Consider the following 23,558-nt stretch of genomic DNA (forward strand, 5'->3'; position numbering starts at 1 on the left):
TTTCTTGTGGGTCCTTACATTAACATTTCGTACAAACAAATCACAGAAAAATAACATATTAATTCAAAAATCACAGAAGGTGGCCATACTTACTGATACAAAATACAAGCGTCATGTTGTGCTCCTGGGACCTGTGGTTCTGTTGTTTTTTTCAGCTACACACTATGGTAGGTTTGGTGGATTTGGCTGGCTGATGGTGTGGAGTTCTCCACCCAGCCAATCACCACAAGTCTAGGGCATATAAATACCCATCCCTCTTACTAGAGAGCACTGGTCATTTACCCCCTTTTCCTCATTCTCTCTCAGAACCCTGGTGTTTGGTGTCTTGCATGTTCTGTTTGTTGGTGTGAACAGCATTATGTTCAATTTCTGTGCAGGTGAGCAGACACTTGCTGTGATCATATACCTGTTCAGGGTGGATGTCCCTTGTCTGTTTGTGTATGTGAAAAAATTCAGTATACAACATATATCCTGTTTAGTATAGTACACAGCATATATCTAGGGCGAACCAGGCCATTAATATCCAGCATGGGGCCGTCCCTATTGGCATGATCGTCCCGCTTGTGGGCAGGACTCCTGGGGTTAAGTTATGTTGTTAAGTACTAACATGACCATAAGGACCCTTGTTGTGGGCTCTTTGGCCAAATTAATTAACACCTCATACTTTAGCTGTTCGATCTGCTTTATACGTGTTGATATTTGGTAAGTGTTTTGGCATTTGTTGTTGGTTGTTTGCATGCACGTTCTGTTTATCTGTCATAGTTTCACACTACAGCAAGTTGTTGTTATCTGGTGTTTGCGTTGTTGTATTTGCACGTTTTCTTTCCTAGTGTGAATACCTTAGGCCTCTTTTACACGAGCATATATCGGCCGTTGTTTTCACGGCTGGTCGATATACGCTACGATCTGATGCATTGGGTTTTTTTAGGTTTTCATCTCCACTTTTCAAAAGCCATACCTCTGAACCATTTACATGCCGTGACATACATAGATCGCAGCATCTATCCCCGCACCATCCACAGGACGTGCGTTTATGTCTTGTTGCAATAACCCTTTCCAATCCAAATTTAGATTCAGGGTTTCCTAAAAGGCTTTCTCTTTTTGCTGTTATACAACTGCGCCATCTGCTGGCTAAAGCCATTGTGGGTGCACCAAAGAGGCTCCGACAGCGGAATGGCTGGCAGTAGACGGTAAGAATACCCTGTCGGACATCTTCTGACATTGGAACTGTACATGCTTCAATCAGAATGTAGGAAGACATCAGACAGTGGATTTAAAATGGTTAAGCACCCCGCAGCTAGGAAGTAAACGTACACCCTGTAGTGTTAAGGGATTAACAGGCTGTAAGTCTGCATGCCTTATCTATGTACAAGTATAATACTAAGCAGCCACTCCCCATATGTGACATTTTGCACCTGTGCAATGCTCCTCCATATGGCCACTTATCGATCTGCATGCTGAGGGATGCTGTATTTTGTATCAGTATATCCGTAAGTATGGCCGCCTTCTGTTATTTTTGAATCAATATGTCTTTTTTTCTGTGATTTGTATTGCAGGCAATGCTATAAGACTTGTGTAGTTCTGGAATAACCTCAGTAAATAAGCTATAGATTTGTAAGGACACGGCACACTATATATTTGGTCATGCAACAGTCACTGTAAGGATAAATACAAAACCCGGACAGCCCCCCCCCCCCCCCCCCCACTTACAGTATAAATGTATTTCCGTGCTCTTTAGTGCCGTTGGTTAATACAGCCACTATAATAAAACACAGGAGCATACGCTGTCTGTTTTATCCAATTTCCCCACAATGCAGAGACATCACACCAGAGGACTGCTTAGCTATTCATTTATTTACTGATTCGCTCCCCCCCTCACCTAAAATATGTGCACATTCCGGCAGTCAGGGAGGTAATTATATCTATTGACATTATAAATCACATTCCCTTATTACTGCAGTACTATGTGATTTCAGCAGTTCAGTAAACTGCATGCAACATGATATTTCATGAACCTATTCCCCAGTATTATACTCTGACAATGGCTCTATAATTGCTTGCGTTCCGTCAGCACACCAGATGACCCCGCTTCTGTTTTCTAGAAGATAACCAAACCAGAGGAGTGAGATGGGAAGAGCGAGATAAACACTCTCATAGAAGAGAGGAAGTAGAAAAAGGTAGACCCGCTTGATGGGCGATGTGTTACAAAAATACTGTCATAAAACAGAGATTTAGCAATGAAGGAGAAGATTACACAAAATATGCCAATATTATGATATAGAGGTGCGTCGAAAGGGGGGGGGGGGGAAGAATATCAGGACTATGCATAGATATAATGCAAAATACTTGCAAGAGATTCCGTCTTTTAACTGTGGTCTTTGACCTATATGCGGGCCCCGATTCAGGATGGTGCCGGTATTGATGTAGATATAACCAGTAGTTAAAGAATATGTTATTACTCCACAGGAGGCATAAGCTTAAGGCCTCTTTCACACGGACGACAGCGAGAAAATCACAGCTGTGATTGGTTCATCAAGTGCTGCGGTGATTGGATGAGCTGCAGTGCTCAAGAACCAATCAGAGCCAGCGCTTTCTGGAGGCAGGATTTTTTAACCCCCTGACCAGTAAGCGCTGGCTGAAGATTATAAAGAAGTGCAGCAGAACTGCTGGAGGAGAAGTACGGTGGAGCGGACGGTGCCTGCTAGGTAATGTATTGTTTTGTTTTTTTAAGTGCAGCTAGGGCTTATTTTAGGGACAAACAGTAGGACTTCCTACTGCAAAAGTGCACAGTGCAAGTGTCCCAAAAAATGCAACTTTGCTGTGACTGCATTAATCTATGATGAATGGTACTTTGGCATCCTGTTAGCGTAGTAGTTAGTCAATGGATCCAATTGAACAATGCCAACATCCTTTAACCCCATAAGGACCAGGCTGTTTTGTATCTTAAGAACCAGAGACTTTTTAGGGATTTTACCCATGTGGTAGTTTTACTGCCCTATTTTATTTCCTTTAACTATCAAAATTATTTTTGCTGCGTTTTTTTCCCGTGACATTTAGGGCTATTTTTTAAAATATCTTTTTCACTGACGTTTTTTTTTCCATTTTTTTAGTTTTATTTGGGGTAAAAATCTAAAAAAATTATTTTTAATAACATTTTTAGTTTGTTTGTTTTTTTAACTAGTATATTTAGACTAAAATAAAGTGTGGGAACAGGTTCCTCATTTTGTTTCGGACATTTTGATATATAATATGTATGGTTTTGGATTACAAAGCGTGTATACCGATGGTTTTGGTTGGCATCGTCTTTGGGTTATTTTCTTTCTTATGTATGTATTGTTGTTTTATTCTAAAATTATTTTTACTTATGCATGTTATTATGTTTTTTTACTATCTATGTCCCCTATGACTACATTTAAGATCTCTGGGGAACATTCACATGTTTTTTGGGTTCTTTTATTTGATACTTTCCCACTGTAGCTAGAGCATCCAAAGGAGCCCCAGTTATAGGAGAAAATATCCCCCTGTAGTGACAATAGTCCCTGCCAGAGCTGATCAGGGTCTGCAGCTCTGTAGCAGGGAATCCCGGCAATCAAGTCCCCCCTGGGCTCGTGTAGTGGGAGAAACACTTTCACTTTAGTACATATCACTAGAGATGAGCGAACGTACTCGGTAAGGCTGATTTCGCAATCGAGCACCGCGATTTTCGAGTACTTCACTACTCGGGTGAAAAGTACTCGGGGGCGATGTGGGGCGGGGCGTGGCGTGGTGGAGCGGGGGGGTAGCAGCGCAGAACAGGTGGGAGCTCTCTCTCTCCCTCTCCCCCCCACACCCCTCTGCAACCCCCCGCTCACCCACAGCGCCCCTGAGTACTTTTCACCCGAGTAGTGAAGTACTCGAAAATCGCGGTGCTCGATTGCGAAATCGGCCTTACCGAGTACGTTTGCTCATCTCTACATATCACTCATTGAGCGATGAGTACTAAAGAAAGGAGGAGGCAGAAAGGGTTAAAACCCATTTCTCCCTCCTCCTCTGGGTTATTAGCTGTGACTAACAGCTGACAACACCTCCTGCTTCTGATTGATTGCAGAAGCAGGACCCTTTAATCCCCATAGTAATTTTACACACGGCTTGGCTTTAAGCCTGGGACCAAGTGCCGTATATTTACAGTGCTTGATCCTAAATGGGTTAATCCTTGGACATCCATACTTGCCCTTCTTCATTGCTATTCAACCATGCTTCCCCAATGCTAGCTAGTAATATTCCTTACATTATGCTTCTAAGAATCTCATTAAAAACAGAAAAAATACATTAAAATGCATGTTTATCTTAAACTTTGGCATCAACAAGTTAGCGCTTGCTCACATCAGCATCAAAGGTTTTGTTTGGAACCTCCACAATTGCTTTCTGCTGCAAAAACACGACAAAATAGAGCAGCATGCTTCACTATTCCATCCAGAAAAATGCTGGATGGTCAAACAAAACCTGAACAGACCCTGTTATAGTTTACGGGGTTTGTTCAGCACCATTCAATTCCATTATAAGATAGATCCATTCAGTCAGGGGTTGCTGTTTTCCTGCTCTTTGAATGGATGCCCTTGGCGCTAGTGTGAACTAGCCCTTGTGTGCATTGAATGAAGACACTTACCTCCATCTTGACCATACATCTCTTTCCTAATGATTTACAATCATTCAAACACAAATGTGTCGTAGATTGTCGGTCGCAACAGCATCGTGGCTTGGTGGCTTCGACGCAGGCCAAGACCTGTTGCCTTGTTATGCAGGACAGGGATTAATGCTCCAAGTGCAGAGACAGCTGGAGCTGTCTCTCTTTGCTGCATGATGCATGCTGGATTAGTCATGCCTGAGAAAAGGTTGGAGGTGGGCTTCTCTAATTGTTGTGCTAGTCCTCAGGTATGGAGTAGGGTCTACGGCTACGTGCAGATAAGTTGCTGCGGTTTACTTTTCAGTTGTATTTCTGTTTTCACTTCTGTTTTGCTTTGTTGTTCAGTTCATCTCTCCAGGGGTCTCTCTAGGGACAGTAAGGGCCCAGGAAGAAGACCGTGGGGCGACCTCTATCGAGGCGATTATTCCACCTATAGGCAGGGACCCTTCACCCCCCCTGCTGGGTTAGGGCCAGGCTTCCTTTTCCCTGGAGTGGTCCTACTGTTCAGCATAGTTTTACAGTGCATGCTATGTTCAATGGCAGTGGTTGTGAACAACATCCTGAGTCTGTGCTGAGCGTGGTGCTTGTGTGCCGCACAGATGTGACAAAATGTTTGATGCTTAATTATTAGTATCAGAAAATATAAACAACTTTACGGAAGTTTTTGTGGCAATAGAGGGTTTACTTTAAGAAAACAAGAAGAGTGAAAAGAGATCACTGGTGAAAGTCGAAAAACAAGATAAGTGGAAGGAAGGTAACTGCGGGAGAAGAAATTGGAAAAAGAAAGAGAGAGACAAATGAACAGAGAAGGACACAGTAATAGAGAGCGAAAGGAAAGGAATTAGTGAGCGAGTAGAGAATGCAAAGAAAGAACGAAGAGTAGAAAGACAAAAGGTTGACAGAACAAGGAGAAAAAGCGACCGAGTGAAAGAAATAGAAGAAAACAGCTGCCTTCTCGGAGCTTTAAAGCTTTCATTTCCAAAAGTGTCATCGCCCCAGTAAGGTGTGGAAAATAAATTTGCAGGCCGATGATATACATTTTTTTATGGGCTAATACATAGCTGGTGTGAGCAGAAGGATTGTATCGTAAAAATATATTGACCTTCTATTTATCCAGGAGCATTGGAGGGGAGGGGTGACAGCACACAGCATATTTTTCTCTCAACACTGAAAATTCACTGAAGAGGAGAAGAATAACCCAATAAACAAGTGAGAGAATAGGAGTCATTTTACAGAGCCCGCAATTTAGGAACATAATAATGTGTGAATTATTTCTCGTAACTGTCTGGTGCTGGCAGTGCTTGCAGTGCGGTGCAGTGACACGCATTCTGGCTTCACGAAGATTTTAAAGATCCAATTTATGTATCAAGGCCAGAGCCATATATCCCAAGAGAGAAGCATCGCCGTGCTATAATGCCATTAATGTCCAACATCCACTGTGGAATAAAGAAGGGGACAACTTATATAACGCTCAAATGTATAGATGGAATTTTATCTCTAAACTAAAAGCATTCATTTGACACAATACTATATGAAAGATACTCTTCTGCATCATTGTCAAGACTTAAAGACCATGAATACTGATTCTCTTGGGTCATTTTAGCTTTTATCTAAATTGTGCAGAAAGGAAAGGAGAAAACGCAGAGTTGTCCTATTAGTACACATGAACACTTCATTGAGGCAACAGACCTTTTTATCAGACTGGCCCATCAGAGGGCAGCTATAGGGTATTCAGGTGGGCATAGGCCCAGACATCATTATGGATCGGACCAAAACAGAGTTAGAGGTTGAGCAAAGATTACAATACAATTAAGGGCTCAGTCACACGGGCGCATCGGTGCCCGTGTTACTGCAGGAAAGAGACGGCCGTACCTGAAAACGGACGTCTCTCTGCAGCGCCGGGAGAAAGAACATGTGACCAGCTTCATTGCCGGTCATGTGTTCTTTCATCAGCGCTGCAGAGAGACGTCTGTCTTCAGGTACGGCCGTTTTCCTCCTGCAGTGAGGGCTCAGTCACATGGGCACATGGGCGCCTGTGTACGGGTGCCGATGCGCCCGTTTGACTGAGCCCTAAAGCTGATCCCTAAACCAGTATGCTTTCCTATTTAGGCTGTACTTACACTGGTGAGTGTAATATATGTCTGATACAATCTGACCTATACCACAATCATTTTGTCTGCGATGGTTTTATGCATCTGTCAGTTAAAAATGTGCAATTTGCATTGCTCTACATGCATTTTTTATGGGTGTAAAAAAAATTCATATTTTTCCAATTTAGATTTTACAGATGGGCAAAGTCTAAAAAATAACTTAGTGGTGCAATTAACATATATAAACTAGGCCGACGGACAAACACACAACAGCCAACAAAAACAGAGCCGGGTCCCCACTTGTCCAATAATGGACCTTGGGGAGAGTAGCCGGAACCTACACACCATCAACACACTTCTTGTATTTACAGTATGGCAAGGAGGGAAGTCTTGTGCTCTTTCACTTGATGCACACGATCACAAGAGGTAAAAAATAATTTGATGTGTACCAAATAGAGATGAGCGAGCACCAAAATGCTCGGGTGCTCGTTACTCGGGACGAACTTTTCGCGATGCTCGAGGGTTCGTTTCGAGTAACGAACCCCATTGAAGTCAATGGGCGACCCGAGCATTTTTGTATTTTGCCGATGCTCGTTAAGGTTTCCTTGTGTGAAAATCTGGGCAATTCAAGAAAGTGATGGGAACGACACAGCAACGGATAGGGCAGGCGAGGGGCTACATGTTGGGCTGCATCTCAAGTTCACAGGTCCCACTATTAAGCCACAATAGCGGCAAGAGTGGGGCCCCCCCCCTCCCAACAACTTTTACTTCTGAAAAGCCCTCATTAGCATGGCATACCTTAGCTAAGCACCACACTACCTCCAACAAAGCACAATCACTGCCTGCATGACACTCCACTGCCACTTCTCCTGGCTTACATGCTGCCCAACCGCCCACCCCCCTCCCCCCCACAGCGCACACCAAAGTGTCCCTGCGCAGCCTTCAGCTGCCCTCATGCCACACCACCCTCATGTCTATTTAGAAGTGCGTCTGCCATGAGGAGGAACCGCAGGCACACACTGCAGAGGGTTGGCACGGCTAGGCAGCGACCCTCTTTAAAAGGGGTGGGGCGATAGCCCACAATGCTGTACAGAAGCAATGAGAAATAGAATCCTGTGCCACCGCCATCAGGAGCTGCACACGTGGGCATAGCAATGGGCAACCTATATGCCACACACTATTCATTCTGTCAAGGTGTCTCTGCATGCCCCAGTCAGACCGGGCTTTTTAATTCATAGACACAGGCAGGTACAACTCCCTATTGTGAAGTCCCTGTCGACCCACAGCATGGGTGGCTCCCTGGAACCCACCGGCGGTACATAAAAATATCCCATTGCATTGCCCAACACAGCTGAGGTAGTAATGTCGTGCTTAATGCAGGTGGGCTTCGGCCCACACTGCATGCCCCAGTCTGACTGGGGTTCTTTATAAGTGTACAGATGTAGTAAAAACTCCGTGTGCACCTACAGCATGGGTGGGTGCCAGGAAGCCACCGGCGGTACATAGAAATATCCCATTGCATTGCCCAACACAGCGGATGTAACGTCAGCTGTAATGCAGGTGGGCTAAAAATTAATTTGATTACACTGTAGGCGAGGGCCCACAAAAAATTGCTGTATCAACAGTACTAATGTACATCAGAAAAATTGGCCATGGCCAACCAAGAGGGAAGGTGAAACCCATTAATCGCTTTGGTTAATGTGGCTTAAGTGGTAACTAGGCCTGGAGGCAGCCCAGTTTAACGAAAAATTGGTTCAAGTTAAAGTTTCAACGCTTTTAAGAGCATTGAAACATAAAAATTGTTTAGAAAAATTAGATGAGTGAGCCTTGTGGCCCTAAGAAAAATTGCCCGTTCAGCGTGATTACGTGAGGTTTCAGGAGGAGGAGCAGGAGGAGGAGGAATATTATACACAGATTGATGAAGCAGAAATGTCCCCGTTTTGGATGGTGAGAGAGAACGTAGCTTCCATCCGCGGGTGCAGCCTACGTATTGCTTACGTATCGCTGCTGTCCGCTGGTGGAGAAGAGAAGTCTAGGGAAATCCAGGCTTTGTTCATCTTGATGAGTGTTAGCCTGTCGGCATTGTCGGTTGACAGGCGGGTACGCTTATCTGTGATGATTCCCCCAGCCGCACTAAACACCCTCTCCGACAAGACGCTAGCCGCAGGACAAGCAAGCACCTCCAGGGCATACAGCGCTAGTTCAGGCCACGTGTCCAGCTTCGACACCCAGTAGTTGTAGGTGGCAGAGGCGTCACGGAGGATTGTCGTGCGATCGGCTATGTACTCCCTCACCATCCTTTTACAGTGCTCCCGCCGACTCAGCCTTGACTGGGGAGCGGTGACACAGTCTTGGTGGGGAGCCATAAAGCTGTCATGGCCCTTAAAGACTGTTGCACTGCCTGGGCTGTACATGCTGCTCGATCTACGCACCTCCCCTGCTACCTGGCCCTCGGAACTGCGCCTTCTGCCACTAGCGCTGTCTGATGGGAATTTTACCATCAGCTTGTCCGCCAGGGTCCTGTGGTATAGCAACACTCTCGAACCCCTTTCCTCTTCGGGAATGAGAGTGGGAAGGTTCTCCTTATAGCGTGGGTCAAGCAGTGTGTACACCCAGTAATCCGTAGTGGCCAGAATGCGTGCAACGCGAGGGTCACGAGAAAGGCATCCTAACATGAAGTCAGCCATGTGTGCCAGGGTACCTGTATGCAACACATGGCTGTCTTCACTAGGAAGATCACTTTCAGGATCCTCCTCCTCCTCCTCCTCCTCATCCTCCTCAGGCCATACACGCTGAAAGGATGACAGGCAAGCAGCAGGGGCACCGTTAGCAGTGGGCCAAGCTGTCTCTTCCCCCTCCTCCTCATCCTCCTCCTCCTCCTCCTCCTCCTCCTCCTCCTCCTCCTGAATGCGCTGAGATATAGACAGGAGGGTGCTCTGACTATCCAGCGACATACTGTCTTCCCCCGCCTCCGTTTCCGAGCGCAAAGCATCTGCCTTTATGGTTTGCAGGGAACTTCTCAAGATGCATAGCAGAGGAATGGTGACGCTAATGATTGCAGCATCGCCGCTCACCACCTGGGTAGACTGCTCAAAGTTTCCAAGGACCTGGCAGATGTCTGCCAACCAGGCCCACTCTTCTGAAAATAATTGAGGAGGCTGACTCCCACTGCGCCGCCCATGTTGGAGTTGGTATTCCACGATAGCTCTACGCTGCTCATAGAGCCTGGCCAACATGTGGAGCGTAGAGTTCCACCGTGTGGGCACGTCGCACAGCAGTCGGTGCACTGGCAGATTAAAGCGATGTTGCAGGGTGCGCAGGGTGGCAGCGTCCGTGTGGAACTTGCGGAAATGTGCGCAGCGCCGGCGCACCTTTATGAGCAGGTCTGACAAGCGTGGGTAGCTTTTCAGAAAGCGCTGAACCACCAAATTAAAGATGTGGGCCAGGCATGGCACGTGCGTGAGGCTGCCGAGCTGCAGAGCCGCCACCAGGTTACGGCCGTTGTCACACACGACCATGCCCGGTTGGAGGCTCAGCGGCGCAAGCCAGCGGTCGGTCTGCTCTGTTAGACCCTGCAGCAGTTTGTGGGCCGTGTGCCTCCTATCTCCTAAGCTGAGTAGTTTCAGCACGGCCTGCTGACGCTTGCCACCGCTGTGCTGCCACGCCGCGCGACACCGACTGCTGGCGACGTCCTGCTGCTGCTGACACATCTAGATTGTGAGACAGAGGTTGAGGAGGAGGAGGAGGAGGAGGAGGGTGCTTTAGTGGAGGAAGCATACACCGCCGCAGATACCACCACCGAGCTGGGGCCCGCAATTCTGGGGGTGGGTAGGACGTGAGCGGTCCCAGCCTCCACTAAATTCACCCAATGTGCCGTCAGGGAGATGTAGTGGCCCTGCCCGTCTGTGCTTGTCCACGTGTCCGTAGTTAAGTGGACCTTGCCACTAACCGCATTGGTGAGGGCGCGTACAATGTTGCGGGAGACGTGGTCGTGCAGGGCTGGGACGGCACATCGGGAAAAGTAGTGGCGACTGGGAACTGAGTAGCGCGGGGCCGCCGCCGCCATCATAGCTTTGAAAGCCTCTGTTTCCACAACCCTATACGGCAGCATCTCAAGGCTGATAAATTTGGCTATGTGGACGGTTAACGATTGAGCGTGTGGGTGCGTGGCGGCGTACTTGCGCTTGCGCTCCAACAGTTGCGCTAGTGACGGCTGGACGGTGCGCTGAACTACACTGGTGGATGGGGCCGAGGACAGCGGAGGTGAGGGTGTGGGTGCAGGCCATGAGACGGTAGTGCCTGTGTCCTGAGAGGGGGGTTGTATCTCAGTGGCAGGTTGGGGCACAGGGGGAGAGGCAGCGGTGCAAACCGGAGGTGGTGAACGGCCTTCGTCCCACCTTGTGGGGTGCTTGGCCATCATATGTCTGCGCATGCTGGTGGTGGTGAGGCTGTTGGTGGTGGCTCCCCGGCTGATCTTGGCGCGACAAAGGTTGCACAGCACTGTTCGTCGGTCGTCAGGCGTCTCTGTGAAAAACTGCCAGACCTTAGAGCACCTCGGCCTCTGCAGGGTGGCATGGCGCGAGGGTGCGCTTTGGGAAACAGTTGGTGGATTATTCGGTCTGGCCCTGCCTCTACCCCTGGCCACCGCACTGCCTCTTGCAACCTGCCCTGCTGCTGCCCGTGCCTCCCCCTCTGAAGACCTGTCCTGTGTAGGCGTTGCACACCAGGTGGGGTCAGTCACCTCATCGTCCTGCTGCTCTTCCTCCGAATCCTCTGTGCGCTCCTCCCTCGGACTTACTGCCCTTACTACTACCTCACTGCAAGACAACTGTGTCTCATCGTCATCGTCCTCCTCACCCACAGAAAGTTCTTGAGACAGTTGGCGGAAGTCCCCAGCCTCATCCCCCGGACCCCGGGAACTTTCCAATGGTTGTGCATCAGTGATGATAAACTCCTCTGGTGGGAGAGGAACCACTGCTGCCCAATCTGAGCAGGGGCCCGAGAACAGTTCCTGGGAGTCTTCCCGCTCCTGAGTATGTGTCATTGTAGTGGAGTGAGGAGGCTGGGAGGAAGGAGGAGCAGCAGACAGAGGATTCGGATTTGCAGCAGTGGACGGCGCAGAACTGTGGCTGGACGATAGGTTGCTCGAAGCACTTTCTGCCATCCAGGACAGGACCTGCTCACACTGCTCATTTTCTAATAAAGGTCTCCCGCGTGGACCCATTAATTGGGCGATGAATGTGGGGACGCCAGAAACGTGCCTCTCTCCTAATCGCGCAGCAGTCGGCTGCGATACACCTGGATCAGGAGCTCGGCCTGTGCCCACACCCTCACTTGGCCCTCCGCGTCCTCGGCCGCGTCCACGTCCTCTAGGCCTACCCCTCAGCATGCTGTATTACCAGTGATTTGATTTCACAGGCAGGAAATAAATTGGCGCAAGCCTGCAGGCCAAATATAATTTTTTAACTTTTTTTAAAAAGGAAAGGCCCACTGCCTTTAGTGAATGAATAATAAGTTTAATAACTGTGTTGCGGCCCTGCAAAAGTGTCACAGAACTTTACTGTTGCAGAGTTATTAACTGTGGCAGAGCAGGTATTTCCCAGGCAGGAAAGAAATTGGCGCAAGGCTGCACTCAACCGTAGCTGGTTGCGTCTGATTTTTTTACGTTCTCCACGCAGCACACACGTACCCAGAGCCCTTAGGACTGACAGAGGCAGGGCAAATATAATTTTTTCCCTTTTGTTTAAAAGGAAAGGCCCACTGTGCCTATTCAATGACTAATAACTGAGGAAGAAAAAAAAAAGCAACACAGCTAACAGCAGCCTGCACAGTACTCCACACAGTTAAATGTGGCCCTAGAAAGGACCGTTGAGATTCTTGAAGGCTACACTCAGTCCTAACACTCTCCCTGCCTAAGCACCACTTCTGTCCCTAATGCCGGGTGCAATGCTCTGCACTGCCGATTTTGAGAAAAAAAATTTTTTCTCCACTGCTAACAGCAGCCTGCATACACGTAGATGTGGCCCTAAGAAGGACCGTTGGGGTTCTTGAAGCCTACACTCATTACAAACACTCTCCCTACAGCAACTCCAATAGAACAGCACTTTCCCTCAGCTAACTCACAAGGCATGTGTGGCGAGCCGCGGGAGGGGCTGACTTTTATACTCGGGTGACATCTGATCGCCCCAGCCACTCACAGCAGGGGAGTGGTATAGGGCTTGAACGTCACAGGGGGAAGTTGTAATGCCTTCCCTGTCTTTCAATTGGCCAGAAAAGCGCGCTAACGACTCAGAGAGGAAACTGAAAGTAACCCGAACACCGCGTGGTACTCGTTACGAGTAACGAGCATCCCGAACACGCTAATATTCGCCCGAGCATCAAGCTCGGACGAGTACGTTCGCTCATCTCTAGTACCAAAGCATCACTCAAGGACACTTTTCTAATGGTCAATACTGCATAATAAACAAGGTGTAGGAATAACTGATTTAGAAGGTCTTTATCTAAAATGAGCCAGATGTTGATTGATGCCTATGTGTTTGACCATACATGTGTGCCTATGTTAGGTGCACAACACCCCCACTAGATCAATAATGGGTGGATGTGGAGCAACACCATAAGCTTAGATTGGAATACGGCTATAATCCCAACCGATGTTACTCAACAGAAGCAAGTCTACCAGAGAACCAGATCAGGGTGACCATATACCAGTACTGTTAAAGGTTTGCCTATTGAGCAGTGCAATATACTCGGAAGACACCCCTCAACAGTGACCTCAGCGACAATCAAGCAAGCCAGAGTCAATAAGGGGGTATCACCAAAATGGCTGGATGCAAACTGGCAAAAATTAGAAAGGTACAGCAGAGACCTAAGTACTTAAAGAGAGACAGCATAAAGGTACAGAGACTGTGCTTAAAAATTTGCCCCAAAACCAGCCAGACTAGGTCTGACTATTAACAGGCCCTATTCTGTTTTAGAATCATGAGTAAACTCAAGATGGGAAAAAATGAAGAGAGACCCAACACGTTTCCTACAGCATATACATGATGCCGTTTCCTTAGGGGTCTATATAGAGTGCTGTAGCAGATGGAGCTTAGAGCCAAATTAATAGATTTAGATAAGCAGAAAGACAGCCACCATGGTGACTGGTAGCATGTCTAGAGAGAAGCGCTGGTGCTAATGCCTACTGTCCGGTATTTAATTAAAGACCCAGCCCCGCCAATGTAGGGGATTGGCTCAATCAGCCAATCATAAGATCCAGGGGACTCCCAGTCACACCCCCATGAACTCTGCGTCAGGAGGTGGGGTAGAGAAATCACTCCTCCTGTCAATAAACTTACATATCGAAGCCGGCAATGGGAATAGAAGAATACACACAATAGGACTGCACCATAGTGATCAGTTAGCTGGGGATTGGAAGGGGCTTCCAGGGTCATCGGGTCCAACCCCCTGCTCAGGGCAGGATTCACTAAATCATCCAACAGATATATGTCCAGCCTTTATTTGAACACTTCCATTGAAGGAGAACTCGCCACCTCCTGTGGTAACCTGTTCCACCCTCACTGTCAGAAAGTTTTTCCTAATATCTAATCTGTGTCTCTGCCCAGTTTCATCCCATTGCTTATAGTTTTTCCTTGTACAAATGAGAATAGGGCTGATCCCTCTGCACTGTGACAGAATTTTAGATATTTGCAGACAACTATTAAGTTTCCTCTCAGCCTTCTTTTTTGCAAGCTAAACATTCCCAGATCCTTTAACTATTCCTCCTCCTAGGACATGATTTGCAGACCGCTCACCATCTTGCTAACTCTTCTCTGAACTTGCTCCTTGCTAGTCTGTCTTTTTTAAAGTGAGATGCCCAAAACTGAACACAGTATTCCAGATGAGGTCTGACAAAGTTAGAGTAGAGGGTGATAATTACCTCACGTGATCTAGACTCTATGCTTCTCTTCACATCGTTGACTCATGTTCAGTCTATGATTTATTAGTATACCCAAGCATTTTTCACATGTGCTGCTGCTTAGCTCAATTCCTCCCATTCTGTATGTGCTTTTTTCATTTTTCTTGTCCAGATGTAGAACTTTGTATTTCTCCTTATTAAATACCATTCAGTTAGTTGCCACCCACTGTTCAAGCTTTTCTAGATCTTTTTGAATTCTCTCTCTTTCTTCCCTACTGTTAGCTATTCCTCCTAGCTTTGTGTTGTCAGCAAATTTGATCAATTTCCCATGAATTCCCTCCTCCAGATCATTTATAAAAATGTTGAACAAACCTGGACCTTGGACGGCTCTGTCCAAGGTCCAGGTTTGTTCAACATTTTTATAAATGATCTGGAGGAGGGAATTCATGGGTAATTGATCAAATTTCTGGTACCACATTTGATATATTCTTCCACTTGGATGTGCAGCCATTCATAGCCACTCTTTGAGTACGATCACTCAGTCAGGCTCACAGGCCTGTAGTTTCTTGGATCCACCTTCTTCAATTTTTGAAGATAAGGACAACATTTGCCCTTTTCGAATCTTCTGGGACTTCTGTTCTGCAGAAATTTTCAAAGATTATGGCGAGTGGTTTAGCAATTACCTCTGCTGCTTCCTTTAGTATCCTAGGATGTAATTCATCTGGACCTTGAGACTTGAATTAATTTAAGTTAGCTATGTGTTCCCTCACCATCTCTCTGCTTATAGATAGCCTGCATTCTTCATTCCCCCAATAGCACAGCGAAGATGAGTTGATGTTACATCTACTTTGAGAGAAAACAGATGCAAAATGGGAATTTAAAAGTTCGGCCTTCTCAACATCATTCTTAACCAATTCACCATTTTCATCCTGTAAACATCCAATAGCATCTTTGACTTTTCTTTTGCTTTTGACATACCCCCAAAATCCTTTTTTAATGCTTTTTACCTCTGTTGCAAGCCTCAATTCATTATAAGCTTCAACTTGCCCTATAGTTTCTGCAGACCGCATTATTTTCTTCTTTAGATATTCCCCCCTCTTTCCATTTGATAAACATATTTTTCTTTTTAACATGCGTGTAAGTTCTGTGTTCATTCATCCTGGTCTCTTTAAATGCTTCCCATTCTTCCTTCTTTTTGGGGATTGTTAACGATTGTGTTTGAGAATCTCATTTCACAATATTTCCCATCCTTTTTGGACATTTCTGCCCTTAAGAGCATCCAGCCATTGGATTCTTCCTTTCCTCTTTACGAGTTTAATAAAATCTGCCTTTCTGAAATCCAACCTTGAGGTCTGAGTTTTCTCAGGTCTTCCTCACCTTTTTATCCAAAATTCAAGGATAGCATGATCACTGCCTCCTAAGGTCCCAGTCACCCTTCCTACCTCAAACATTCCCTCCCTGTTGGTAAGAATTAGGTCTAAGACCGCAGATCCCCTTGTTTTCTATCCTACATTTTGGAAGATAAAGTTATCAGCATGAATCCATTATGTTTACTTCTTCATAAGCAGAAAATCGATGTTACCACCTCTGCCGTTACTCCTGATCACTTCCAATCCCTGGAATGTGAGTGTGGACTGATCATTACTGTGTGCTTCCTGAATATGCATCTCCAGTGGGGTGTCTTCTTCACGCCTAATATTGCCCACATGGGCCAAAATCCTACGGCGGAGCTGTTGAATAGTTTTACCCATGTAATTACGTGGGCAGGTGCATGAGGCCATGTACACGATGTTGCTTGTATGACAGTTTGCTAAAATCATACATTTCATAAATCTTACCGTTTTTAGCACTCTGGAAATCTTTGCTTTTTTAACAAATTTACAGGCCTTGCAATTTCCGCAATTGTAGGTGCCTGAGATACAACTTATTCCTAGCCAATTCAGAGAATTGCTGTATGATATAAGATGACTGTGTACAACATGATCACGTATGTTCATAACCCTCCGGAAAGTAATTTCAGGATTGGGTGCCAATCTGTTTGACAGATCAAAGTCTTTTTGGAACAGCTGACAATAATAGTTTAAAATGTTCTGCCTTGCATTTGCCTGCTGATCGTACGTTCCAATAATCTGTATCTTGCTTTCCAGTTCTTGCTCTTCAGTATGCACACAGGGTATCAGAAGCGTATTTCTATCCTGCAGAGAGGCATGAGCTCGAGCCATGTTGATAACATGTTCTAGATAGCCCTTCTGTTTGAACATATTAGACAGCTTATTTGCTGGGTAAAAATCCTTCAAAGCCGAAGGGATCGTCCTTTTAACTCTTCGAAGTGGGCTGGGATGAAAAGTAGACCACCTAAGGAGGCTATTCGTAGATGTTGGTTTACAGTGTAGGGTGGTAGAAAACACACCATCGTCATCCTTAGAGATGGTAAGGTTCAAGAAGTAAATGGATTTATGTTGAATTTCGTATGTGAGGATTAAACCTTGGTCATTACTATTTACCATGTCGATGAAGCTTTTAAAGGTTTCTTTTGTCCCTGACCACAAAATTAAGATGTCATCGATGTAACGTATCCACAACACAATCTGGCTCGGCCAGACCTCATTCTCCTCGATAAAAACCAGCCACTCATCCCACCATCCCAGGAACATGTTAGCATAACTTGGGGCACGTGCACTCCCCATGGCTGTGCCCCTGAGCTGGTGGTACAGTCGGCTGTCAAGGAGAAAGATGTTATGCTTTAGTATGAATGATAATAGTTGTAAAATGAATGCGTTGTGGTCCTGATAATATGTATCACTCTGGTTGAGAAAGTAACTGGCCACTCTACAGCTACCCCCATGGGGATCGAGCTTCAGAGTGCATCAACATCCAGACTTGCCAGAAACATGTCATTAGAAATGGTGAGACCATTGAGCCTCCTAATCACATCTCCTGTGTCCTGAACAAATGATGGAAGCCCTTATATGAATGGACGGAATACTTTATCCAGGTAGGTACTAATACCTTCTGTTAGGCCGGTAAAATGGTAAAAAACACATCATACTTACATGCAAATAAGATGGCAAGTGAGTGCGATGCAATTCTTTCATGCACCCAAAGGAAATAATGGATGATTCCTTCAACGGAATTTCCCAAAAATAAGACATACTATGGTTTTATGATCTTGCACTATCAGTGCGAGAGAAAAAAACTTGTGAGCATAAACCCATTGAAATAAATTAGTTTTTTCTTCCTATGCATTGTCCATCAAGATCACAATCGGATGGATCTCACATGGGAATATCACCCGTGTAAAGACACCGCTAAGGTGGCCAGAAACAATTTTGGCATCTTTTTTTTTGTTTCTTATTTTTATGGCATTTACCACTGGGGTTCAGTCATTTGCTAATTTTATAGTGCACGTCATTAAGGAAGTGTCTATACCCATTAATGTGCTTTTTTTTCTTTCCTACTTTTGAGAATGCAATTTTAATGAGTTTTAGACATTTCAACTTTTTTATTTAACTTTTTGGCTTTAGTCTGTCTAGAAGACTTAGACTTTTATGAGCATGATAATTTCCTCAAATTTTGAGTTGCCTTTTTGTAGGCTTCTGAGCCAATTAGTAGTTTTTCATAGATTATGGTCTTTAATTACAAGATTTTCAACTTAGAATGGACATCCAAAACAAATTAATATTGAATCTTGAGGGAGCACTGTACATGTATGTTATTGTTTGTCTTCCAATGCAGAAATCATTGTGGGCCACTTTTAGCTAGTTTTATTGGTTGAAAAAAGATACAGGTCCACCTGGCTAATAGAGGAGTTATGCCCTCCTTGATGTTAATATGCACTAATAAGGCATCTGGAGAAAAGCTGTCCTGGTAGGATTACTGAACTGTTATTTCCAAGCTGGATGCCACACACACCTCCCTCGGCTTGAATCTAGAAATTGTCCTAAAAGGACAAATATACACACGATATATAGCATGGAGAACAAATAGTTTGAAAAACTAAACTAAAAAAAAAGAAGAGGGAAATCTCACTGCTACGTCTATCCTCAACTGCCAACGGGACTCTGGGATCACATGGTACAGGCGCAGCTAGACACAGGATGTGTCAGCTTGCTTTACCAGTAACTAGACACAGGCACAGACAAACAAGGCCTTAGCGTCAACCTATCAACGAATGAAGGGGACATGATAAGTCTCGGGTGTCTGCCCACCAACAAGTACCAGGCATCCAACAACCAGTGGATGGGTGGAACAGACATAGAATGGAATACAGGCATAAACCAAAACTGACAAACACCCAAATACTCACAAAGCATACCTGCACGCATAGCCAGATGGAAAAGATTAGGCATGAGGTATTGATTCGTAGATTGGCCTAGTCACTTAAGCCTATGAGCCCACTTCACGGGTCCTTGTTTTCTTGGGGGTCCCTACTCTAACAAAACAGCTAACCCCCATGAATCCTGCCTGCATGCAGGGCATTCTTCCCCACACTGGAACCTATGGACCTAACTTGTCCTAGATGCTAAACAATCCAAGCAGCACAGGACACAGTTCACACCACATGTCTGTCAACCAGCACATACACACAGGACACCTGGCAGCTCACACCCACAGGAAACCAAGAATGAAAGCAAACACAAGGGGGGAAGAGGCTGGTATTTACATACAGCAAATCAAAGTGGATTGTCTAGCTGGGAAACACCACACCCAGCCAGCACAATAATGCCACACCTGTGGAAATGTGCTCCTGGAAACCCATAGTGCTACAGGTTCCAGAAGCACAACCTAATACTCGCCCTAACAGATTAATACAAAGAATCCTAACCTAAAAGCCGGACGATAACTTGCCTGTCCCTAGCTGGTGACGAGGGGAATGAGGATGGACAGATGTTACACACAATGAACACAAAAGCACAAGGTAGTCTACAGCCAAACAAATAATATAAACACAGCAGAATTATCTGAAAGTGTGAAGTTACCAATCATAAACCCAATCACACCACCACCAGGCAGATGAATAACCTGCGCCCTCTGAGAGGAGGGGCCAGAATAAATATACTATAATATAAGCCAGCTGGGGAATGACCTCCAGGCCAACCAATGAAACCCCACATCAGCAGATGCTATTTACATGAAAGCGCCCAGCGCCCAATGACAGGATTCATGTCCTGGCACTGCAGTCACACAGGCCTGGGCTGATGTCATGAGTCATGACATCACCATAGACCCACTTTCCGGCTGGCGTGCCATAACAAGAACCTCTTTAAACTAATTACTTCACCCCCAAAAAATTCAATAATTTTCCCATACAACCTTCTTTTTGCTCTATATTTTTCAGATTTTTTTTAAACAAGACCAGTGGGTTAGTAGGAGATGAAGATTCACTTGCTCCATAATATTCATTATGATGTAATTAATAGAACGCTTGTAATTAGACCTGTTATTGCTGTGTATTGTGTATCAATGAACATTTATGGTGCCTGTAAATCCTCTATTGAATGCCGTTAATGAGCGAGGACCGTGATACAGAGCACATATAAAACGAAATCCCTTTTATGTGCTACAATTTATGAGAGAACTTAGAGACACCTAGCACGAAGGGATTTCTACCAGCGAAAGAAGAATCCACAAAAATGGCTTTCTATATTTCAAAGCAGGCACAAATACTTACATAAATATAAATTACAGCATATGTCTGAAAAATACCAGACTAAACTTAAGACAGTAAGGCAAATTCTGTCAGCAGGCTGTAAGGTATGATTATCCCTGGAGGTGCCAATGACTGGCTTCTGGGATAATAGTGGGTAGGGGTATAGCTAAATAATAGGAAAGAAGAACAGGGGATAGTAAAGTGGCTGGAAAGCAAGAGATAGGGATACTTATCATTGCATGATTCCTGACCAGGTTATTTGATTTGGCAACCAAGTTAATTATGACTGTGTGGATGTAAAGCTGCAGTTTATCGCAGTAACAACTCACAAATACCGAGCGATGTGTTATTTTCTTACAAAACAATTCCACCTATTGGCAATTTCTACTTTTTCTTTTGCTTTATGCTTTCAAATGTTGGTACAAAGTTAGTCCGGCTGCACACGACCGGATTTGAACTGCGGGATCCGCGATCGTCACCCACGCGGATGATCCGTGGTATTCCGCATACATTGAAAGAATAGAACATTCGCATGCCCACTCACATGAGCAGATAGCGATTTCTGCAAGTGGATTTACAATCGCAGCATCTTCTATTGTTCTGCAGAATCCGCACAGATGGCTTCCATTGCAGTCAATGGAAGTCATATGACCCATGGGGCTTCCGCAACTGACATTGTGCATAGGCTGCAGGTAACCACGTCATCACCTAGCGACAGTGCAGGAAAAACAATGATTTAAAAAAAAAATCTGTACTGCACATGACTAACGTGGTCATCCGCAATAAGGAAAGGAGAAGGTACGCAGGGTTGCTGTCCGAAGGTTAGAGATGGATTCCACTGGGGATCTCGAATGCGTAATCCAGACCGCCCATGTGCAGCCAGTCTTAAAGAACATTTCAAGAGATCTAAGCAAAAACTACTCAGCGAGGTTCAGGGCAAAGCTACAACAACTTACAAAAAGGCTACAAATATGCTTTGAATGTGGAGCTGTCACTCAGTTATCTGAAATGCTCACTGGAATCAGTTTTAAATAGACCTCAGGGTTATATAAATCTTCAGGATGGGCAACGGAAAACTCTTATGAAAGCTATCTAAAAGAAAAATCTGCCTTTTGTGGGCCATAGCAATCAATCAAAGCGTAGCTTTCACTTTGCCTCAGCAGTATAAGAAATGAAAACTGTGCTGTGATTGGTTGCTATGGGTATCAAAGACCGATATTCTTTTAGACAGCTTTCATAAGAGTGTGGTGCCGGCCTACTTTTCCGTGGCCCACCCTGTAGAAGGTCTTACCTAGGCATGTTCTTCCCTACTGCTTTGGCTTGGTGTTCAAGCACCAGCAAGTGCCCTTTCAGATGGTCATGTGCTGTCCGAGTGGTGGGGACAGTGGACATTGAATGTCCTACTTTTGTTCCTGATATGGACCATTGGTCTGCATGAAGAAGTGCTCATGTGAATCGTCTAATTGACTATAATGGGTCTGTGTGCTGTCCATGTAATACATAGACAGTATACGGGGAAAATATGTTTGTCTGAATAGGCCCTTAAGGTTAAAGGATGCTATAGGTCCATTGTAAATAGTACGAGGGTGTAGAGCACTGTTTTCCAAACTTTTTCAGGCCAGGGAACACCAAACTAACTAGAGACAATAACCCTGATTCATGTAGACAATTTATTTACTGAGATATACCTCACCTGAAAACACTCCCCCAACCATACATGAGTTGTAGGCATAACCCCTTCATCAATTTCTCAAATCCTTTAATTATCCACCAAAAATTGTGTTACGTCATTCACACTCATGAACTGGTGAAAGTCTAATGGAACTCGGAAACAGTAGACATAACTCATGGACAGACATAACACACTTATTGACAAATTCCCAAAGCAAGACCAAGCATACCCGCACGCAAAAAGAGATGTGAATAGATATGATGCGAGGTATTGGTTCGTATTTTGGCCAAGATACGCAAGTCCGTGAGCCAGGAGTTTTCATTGTCTTACGGGTCCCTACACTAAGGAGACAATTTCCACATGAAACCTGTCTGCATGCAGGGCGATCGTCCCGACAAGGATGGCCCCATGATGGAACCTAGGGACCTACCTAGAGCTAGATGAAAAACCAAACCTAGCAGTAGTGAACAGAGCTCACACAAACACGCCAGGAATTTTCTACAACACAGCACACTATGCACCTCGAACAGGATTGTTCCCACCACACATCCGGCGCCCTGCACAGATACGCAGGAACATGACAGAAGAAAGCCCAGCAGCCTCTAGCAGAGAAGCTGTTATTTATATGCAGCAGACTGGTGATGATTGGCTGGCTGGAGAAATCCGCACCCAGCCAGCTCAATCAACACTTGGAACTTACCTCACAGATGCCACCAAGAGGACATTGAGCAGACCAGAACTTCACCATACAGAGGAATAACCAGCGCCCTCTGAGAGGAGGGGATGGAATTTATATACTATGATAGAAGCTAACTGGCTGACTTGGGAAACCACTTCACCGATGACAAATGAAACCACACAGCAGAAAGATGTTCACATCACAGCACCAAACGACAGGGTGCATGTGCTGACGCCATGGTCACATGGGTGGGGTGACGTTGTGACATCAGCCCAGACTTGCTTCCATGTCATGGCTACTGAGACAGTGCCGCAGCTGGTGCGCGATGACATAGTTATAATAGTTATTGAAGGACATGGAGAATGCAACTTTCAAAGGTAAACTGAACTCAGTAAATAGTGCTGCATCTGCAAATGTAGTCAATGATGGTTTCTTTAACGGTTTTTCAGCCTACATTGTGCACCATGAGATTAATTGTGCAAAAATATGTATTTTTTTGTCAGTTGCCTGCACATGCTGGCCCTGGTATAGGCCACCAGTAACCTAGATGGATTTAGCACCGTTGTCTCTACAGCACACGGATCAAAATATTCTGTCATTTTTCCATTTTTTTGACAACCATCCCACTTATAAACGTCTCTCCATCTCAATCCTCCTTGTTCTTCCTCCAGTATGTTTCCCAAGATCCTGTACAGCACTCCCTCTTCACCATCATTTTCTCCTAAAGATTCTGCACAGCTCAGAAAAACAAAGTAATTAGCCTGGCATTCCACATTAAAAAAGCATAAAATGAAATCTTCCGAATTGCAATATAAAGAAACCTAACAATTATTCAAACATTCATTAATGAAATTACAGCAATTAAATGCAAATGCCTCTATTCTTCTTCATTATTGTGGCTGTGCTG

General features: G+C 45.2%; 1 protein-coding gene across 1 annotated transcript in view; it reads right to left on the minus strand.

Annotated features, from left to right (window-relative positions):
- Nucleotides 1-5,954: 5,954 nt before the first annotated feature.
- The window catches only part of LOC136577475 (uncharacterized), a 229,887-nt gene continuing 212,283 nt past the window's right edge, over nucleotides 5,955-23,558 (minus strand). Inside the window, exon 15 of the mRNA XM_066577376.1 lies at nucleotides 5,955-6,099. Coding sequence (XP_066433473.1) covers nucleotides 6,072-6,099 — 28 coding nt within the window. The 3' untranslated portion in view covers nucleotides 5,955-6,071. The remainder of the gene's footprint in view (nucleotides 6,100-23,558) is intronic.

This window comes from Eleutherodactylus coqui, chromosome 8, assembly GCF_035609145.1.
Source record: "Eleutherodactylus coqui strain aEleCoq1 chromosome 8, aEleCoq1.hap1, whole genome shotgun sequence".
In the NCBI taxonomy this organism is placed as follows: domain Eukaryota; kingdom Metazoa; phylum Chordata; class Amphibia; order Anura; family Eleutherodactylidae; genus Eleutherodactylus; species Eleutherodactylus coqui.